Source organism: Dendrobates tinctorius, unplaced genomic scaffold, assembly GCF_039654945.1.
Source record: "Dendrobates tinctorius isolate UK_male_01 unplaced genomic scaffold, ASM3965494v1 ptg000028l, whole genome shotgun sequence".
Classification (NCBI taxonomy): domain Eukaryota; kingdom Metazoa; phylum Chordata; class Amphibia; order Anura; family Dendrobatidae; genus Dendrobates; species Dendrobates tinctorius.
Window position 1 is genome coordinate 42,136,555 of NW_027361696.1, and position 7,164 is coordinate 42,143,718.

At 49.7% G+C, this 7,164-nt stretch overlaps 1 protein-coding gene across 1 annotated transcript in view; it reads left to right on the top strand.

The window, feature by feature from the left end:
• Positions 1-2,975, top strand: part of LOC141085329 (uncharacterized) — a 46,294-nt gene extending 43,319 nt beyond the window's left edge. Inside the window, exon 15 of the mRNA XM_073570615.1 lies at positions 2,134-2,975. Coding sequence (XP_073426716.1) covers positions 2,134-2,150 — 17 coding nt within the window. The 3' untranslated portion in view covers positions 2,151-2,975. The remainder of the gene's footprint in view (positions 1-2,133) is intronic.
• The last annotated feature ends 4,189 nt before the right edge of the window (positions 2,976-7,164 follow it).

Here is a 7,164-nt window from a genome sequence, read left to right on the forward strand (position 1 = left end):
CCTAATTCCACCATGGCCCTTCATCTCCTGAAATAAAAGTAAAATAAAACATACAACAATATACCATACCTGTCCGTCGTCCTGTCCCACGCCGTAATCCATGTCTGGGGGAAGGATTAGTTTTCAACCTGGATGGTGCCAAGATGCGACCGTCCAGGGTCCCCACGCCGTTTTTGTTTTTTTTTTGTTTCTTTTTTAATTTATTTAAATTTAAAAAAAGTGTGGGGACCCCTCTTTTCTTGATCACAAACCTTGCTGAAGCTGAAAGCTGCAGCTCCCAGCTGTGTTTTGCTAGGCTGGTTACAGATAATAGGGGGAACCCACGTCGGGTGTTTCATCCATTTATTTAGTTACAGCGCAGGCGGCAGGTGAGGAATCCCTCATCAGCCGCTCCTGCTTTCGCTGTACTTAGCGACAGCAGATGTAGGTTGATGGGAGTAATAGTCCCGAAAACCCCCACCTGCTGTCATCGTTCTGACTTTAATATAACGCTCATCATTCTCCCCTGCACACCAATCGCTGGCACAGCAGGGGATAATGGTGAGTGTCTTCAGCACCTGCCGCCGGGGAACAGCGCTTACTGTAGCGCTTCTTCCCTGGTGCCGTTGCGTGTGACACGATGTCATCAACGTGCGTTCTGCATGTGCAGGGACATAATGCCGCCCGTGCGGACAATAAAAAAACGGATATGTCTACGTGTGGGGCACACTGACAGTCTGTGGAAACACTGACGTGCATAGACCCATTCATTTGAATGGGTCTACATGTGTCAGTGTCTCCAGTATGTGTGAAAACTGTCACCACGTGTACCGGAGACATGGATGTGTGAAAGAGGCCTGAGGCCAAGTTCACACTGGGTGGTGTTGTGTATTTTTTTTTTTTTTGATAATTCTTAGATGCATTTGACAGTACCAACTAGGTCTGAGATTTCAGATTTCATGCGCACAGCTTTTTTTTGTCTATATTTTGTGATTAAGGCTGTGCCCATGTAGCGCTTTTTTTAGCATTTCTACAGCGCTTTTTGACAAGCGATTCTGCTGCAGAAACTCTTAAGAAAAGCATCCAATTGATTTTTAATGAAAAACGCACATGTGCCAATGATGCGTTATTAACCGCTGCGGAAACGCTTAGGCCTCTTTCACACTTCAGTTTTTTGTCAGTTAAAATCCGCCAAAAAGGCGGAAAAGCGGATCCGTTCCTAACTGATGTGAACGGATGTAACAGGATCCGTTTTGTGACGTATCCGCAGAGTGATGAATTTTAAAGGAACCGCTGGCCGAGAGAGAGAGAATTTTTGTCGACCGCCAGAAAGGATTTCAAGGTTAATTTTGTCCCTGACTTCCTTTCTCCGGGCATGCGCAATGGAAAATGCGGATCCAACAACAAAAAAAAGTTGCAAGGTCCGTCCAAGCATGCCGGCGGACGAAAAAAATTTGGCGGATCCTCACAAAAACGGATCCAACGGATGGCCATCTGTCAAGATTTGCCAGTAATGCAACTTAATGGGGAAAAAAACGGATCTGCAAAAAAAAAAAAATGGCAGATCCATTTTTTTTTTTTTCAAAACCTGGCGGATTTTGACTGATGGTCAAAAACGGAAGTGTGAAAGAGGCCTTTGCGATTAAAAACGCAGCATGTCCATTAATTTTGCGGAATCGCATGCGATTCCGCATACCATCAATTATATGGGTGAAAACGCTTACAAAAGCGCATCAAAACGCATGCATTTTCCTGGGAGCAGGGTGTGCGATTCTGCTCAGGTTTATTCTGCTTCAGAATCGCTTCGTGGGCACACAGCCTTACTTGGCTTTTTGGACATGGAGCATGTCACTTCTTTCAGTGTTTTTCATTGAATTTAATGGAAAAAAGTCAATGCAGTAGCTTATAGAACGCATTCCCTCATTTCTTGCCAAGCTCGTGCCTCAATTTTAAAGCTGTAGCTTGAGTTACTGTTGAGCAGGTGGATTTCAGATGACCGTAGGCTCCCGTTAACATTGCCTCTTAGCTAGAGTCACTTGACTTGGTATTCAACATCTTTGTTCTATTTTCCAGCCACAACTTTTGTGATCATCAGTCTTTCAATTTGTAGAACAGAAGTAATTTCTATTTTATTTTTTCCCCAATTTCTTCTAGTGCTGACTCTTGCGTGAAAATCAATTTTCATAACCCAACGGTGACACGCCGCGTACTTCGGAGTGATTTATATATTTTCGCACGATTTCCACTCGCATTTGTGCTTATGACGCCACATCGTACCTCGACCTTGGTTCAGTCCTACCCGGTGGTGTTCGTTCTCTCCCACAGCCTCCTGGATCTCCACTACTTTCCTTTTCATAACGCTGGACAATACTTCCGATTAAATTTAGTGGCTGTGGCTTTTAACTCTTCAATGTGCTATTACTCTGTCCAAAACGGACTCAGAAAGGGGATCATAATGTTCATATCGGGTGCTTTGTTTCTACCGTAAGGATTTATCTAAGTATACCAGGAAGGGTATATGGCAGCTTTATAAGTGTTCTGTTTTTTTTTTTTTTTGTGAAGTCCTGCTTTCAGATCCTTGCAGTTATTCCCATAATATGTTGCGTAGTGTTTTTAACATTGTGTACATACTGATTGCGTTCTCCCTATTGGTGCAGCTTTCGGCACTGAGCACCTGCCCCAACAAAGGGATGTCAGACACAGATGCAACTTTTGGAGCTGCCTGCCACTTATCCTTTTGTCTCACACTATATTGCCATAGACTTTCTGCATTCAAGCTGCTATTCTTGTCCTGGAATAAAAATGTAGTATTGTTTCACTTGTCTTTGAACGATATCCTACAGAAAATTGTGGAAAATTTTCGAAAATGGTCTGAGAAGATTGTACCCCAAATTACGTCACGCTGGCAATGGTCTGTAATGTCGATGAGTGTTCATCAATTTGAGCTGCCTTGATTTGTAAAGTCGCATTAATAAATATACAACTATTTGTTTCCAGAGGTCTCTGTTTTTGGTTGCATTGAAAGCAATTTTTTTAAGAAAGGGTGTAATTAGCAATTCTAACCATTTTGCAAAGTGCTCTGAAAAACAAGCCACTTTAAGGCTAAGTGCACACGCTGCGGATTGGTCTGCGGATTTTTTATCTGCGGAACCGCAGGTAAAATGACCTGCGGATTGGCCTGCGGTTTATCATCTCTACAATGGAGGAGATGTTAAACCGCAGCAGAATCCGCAGAAAAGAAGTGACATGTCAATTCTTTCTGCGGATTCAAAACCCCAGCTTTTCCGCAGTTAAAAATCCGCAGCATGTGCACAGCAGATTGTAAATCACATAGGATAACATGCTACTGTACACTGTCTGCAGAACTGCTGCAGTTCTGCTACGGCCAAAAACCGCAGCGTGTGCCTTCTAGTGTGTTTAAAGGTTTCCTAGGCAAAAAGTGTATACTTGTTAGCGCTCCTGAGGAAGCCTAGATTTGACCAGCTTCACTTAGGCTACGTGCACACGCTGCGGAATGGGGTGCGGATTTGGCCACGCGGATTTTGTAAAATCCGCAGGTAAATCTGCAGGTCAAAAGACCTGCGGTTTTACCTGCAGATTGCTCCGCGGTTTTGCCCTGTGGTTTTTCATCTCAATGGAGGAGATGGCAAACCGCAGCGGAATCCGCAGAAAGAATTGACATGTCAATTCTTTCTGCGGTTTTAAAACCGCAAGGAAAAATCCGCACCGTCTGCACTGCGGTTTTTTATTCCCATAGGGAATAATGGTACTGCACACCGCAGCAAAAACTGCTGCGGACCCGCAGCGGCCAAATTCGCTGCGGAACCGCAGCAGAATCCGCAGCGTGTGCACACACTCTTATTCTATGCTTGCAGCACGGGAGAGAGCACAATTCGTGACAGCCGCTCCGTCATATTCCTGGTCTGAACTGTCAATCGTCAATGAAGTACCATCACCCCAAGCAAGTATGAAGTTGGGGGGCAGAGGAGCAGTGTGCTCCTGAAGATCGAAGAAAATTAAAACATCCTCTGCAACTTCTAGCTTGCTTGGCTTCTGCATATTGTTTAAAACAGGTGAAGATAAAAGAAAATGAAAACCTCCTCTTAAACTTCTTGATTACTTGGTGTCTGCTTGTAGTCTAAATTGTTTCTTCTAGCAACATAATGCTCTATGCTTTATACTGAAATAAGGCTGGTTTCAGACTTGCGTTTTTCTCGTTCGCCTTATTGGGGGACACAGAGACCATGGGTGTATGCTGCTGCCACTAGGAGGCTGACACTATGCACAAAAAAAGTTCGCTCCTCCTCTGCAGTGTACACCCCACCGACCAGCAGGAAGTTCCTCAGTTTAGCTTAGTGTCAGTAGGAGGTGGACACGGGTCTTTTATTAGACCCATATCTACCTCGTCGTGCGTCGTTCCTTTACAGGTTTCGGAGGGATACGGAGTGAACAGTCACATCCGTACTCCCACAAAGAGACTGAGTACGGCGTGTACTGCCACCCCGTATCCTCATAGGTCTCCGCGGCAGGACCAGGAGCCTCGCACAGGTGCGTGCCAGCTATACGGACGGTCCTTGCCCCCCCACCTCCCACCATCTCGCCTACCAGAGCCTGACGGTTGGACGAGGCGTGAATTCCATAAAGACGACAGACAGCGTGGGATTCTCAGGTACCTTTATTGTGGCCCCCGGCCTGGGTGAGTATGCGGTCTAGCGGTCCCCCGGCGTTTTCATCCTAAGGCGGTCGCCAGGGGACCACGGTAGGGCCTGCGCGCCCGCTTCTCCCCACGGTCGCCGCATCCATGAAGGCCCCTGTTCTTTCGGGCCTTGTTCTGCAACCTCCCCCCAACCCCCCCCCCCCCATTTTTTCTTCATCCCGGCAGGGGTATACAGGGGTCGGGCTGTGGGAAGCAGGGACGCGGCCCAGGGTTGCCGCCCGTGTTGCGGCGCGTCTTCTGCGCCGACCCCCTGCTGACAGGCGGCCGGCGATATTAATTTAGACCCCGGCTTCATCTCGGGCCTACCGCTGCGTTGCGGCCACGCCCCCTGCCCCTTTCTTCTAAGCGGGCTTCTCTCCCGCCCGTCCTAGGCCTTCCCAGCCCCCTTGCCTCACACCAGCCTGCTATTGGACAGCAGGCGGTGCTAAGGGGATCTCTGCGGCGAGCTCCGCCCTTCTCCCTCTGGCAGCGCGCCCTTTTCCTGGTGGTCGCCATCTTCTCAGCCTGCCAGCCGGACCTCATTCCCTGCCGGATTTCGGTCGCTGGGCTTTTTTTTTCAGCCGGATTGGCCTGGCCTCATCCTGCAGCCAGATCAGAGAGCGTCGCCCTTGGGGACACCGGACCATGAGTAGCTCTGCACCTGCAGACTGACACCCTTCTCTGCCTTCTGTCCCCCAACCGGCCCGCACTGCCTCTTTTCACTATGTCCAACGCTAAGTCTGATCGTACCCGCTCTGCGTCCAGCCCGACGCCGCTCAGGAGCCATCCATAGCCCCAGGGGCGAGTGAGCCCCCCCCATGCCGGGTTGGGCCTCCTCTCAATCACAGTCAGTGGCAGACCTCATCAAGGCGTCTCAGTCCCTAGTAGCCGTTCTGGACAAGTTGCCCTTGGGAGCTTCGGCGGGACCCAGCACGTCTCAGGACGTCCCATCGGAGCCAGCCAGCGGCAGTCGCAAGAGGTCCAGGCAGGACCTCCAGGCGGAGTCCTCCCCGTGTCCTACCTCACCCCATAGTCCCCAGCAGTCTCCCTCTCGGGCCTCCTCCCCCGAGTCAGGCGAAGCGCTTTCGGAATCGGAAGGGTTCTTAGAGCTGGATTCGGACCAGGATGCGAACATGAAGGTTACGGTGCAAAACCTCATTGCCGCGATTCACCATACCTTTGACATCGCTGACGCCCCTGCGAAATCCTCAGATCAGGAGGTTTCGTCCAGACGGGAGGAAACACCATCCAGGGTGTTTCCCTTCCATTCTGAGTTTGGAAAGATTTTTACAAAGAGAGAAGATCCGACCAGACGCTTTCAAAGAGGAAAGCGTCTCGGCGTGCTGTACCCGTTTGCTAAAGAGCTCACGGACAACTGGGCCGCTTCTCCCTCGGTGGACCCTCCCGTGTCCAGACTTTCTAATAATACGGTCCTTCCGCTGTCGGGTGTGGCGTCGCTAAAAGATTCTAATGATGGGATCATAGAATCTCTAGCAAAATCTGCCTTCGAAGCGGCATCAGCAGCGGTATGTCCAGTCTTTGTTTCTTCTTGGGCAGCAAAGGCCATATCCACTTGGGCAGATGACCTTCGGCAGGGCATTCTGGATAAGGCACGACCAGAGCATTTAGCCGATCTCGCCAATCAGATTTCCCATGCGGGGGATTATCTGCTTTCTGCCTCCTTGGATGTCGCATCTTGCGCAGTTCAGGCGTCAAGTAACATCGTGGCAATCCGACGTACAATTTGGCTCAAGGCCTGGCAGGCGGACTTGTCCTCTAAAAAGTCTCTGACCAATCTGCCTTTTCAGGGAGTGCGTCTCTTCGGATCACAATTGGATCAGATTATTAAGGACGCTACCGGAGGTACGAGTTCTCTTCTCCCCTCCAAGCCTCGCAGACCTCCTCCAAGGCGTCAGTTTCGTCCCTTTCGGACTTTCCGCCGTTTCAATACGGCGGAAAACCCTTCCATCCAGCAAAGGCCACAGGCACGTCAGGAAAGAAAGGTTTCCTTCAGGCCCACTCCGTCCTTTCGGTCCCACTCTTCCCAGGGAAGACCGTCCAGATCTAGATCTGGACGGTCTACGTCCGCATGACTACCATCGGTCTCCCGTGGGTCCCTTCCAATTGGGAGGTCGACTTCTCTTCTTCAGCGACGTCTGGCTCGCCTCAGTAGAGGACGCTTGGGTCAGAGAGGTTGTATCAACAGGATACAAAATAGAGTTCATTTCTCTTCCACGGGATCGTTTCTTACAATCCCGTCCGCCGAGGGATCCGGCCTTGGTCCCGGGGTTCGGTTCGGCCATCGCCTCTCTTCTCAGTTCCGGGGTGATTGTGCCCGTTCCCGAATCGGAACGCTTCACAGGGTTTTATTCAAACCTGTTTGTGGTGCCGAAAAAGGACGGGACAGTTCGACCCATCTTGGATCTCAAGTTACTCAACAAGAGAGTTCGCGTTCGCCACTTCCGGATGGAGTCAGTTCGCTCGGTAAC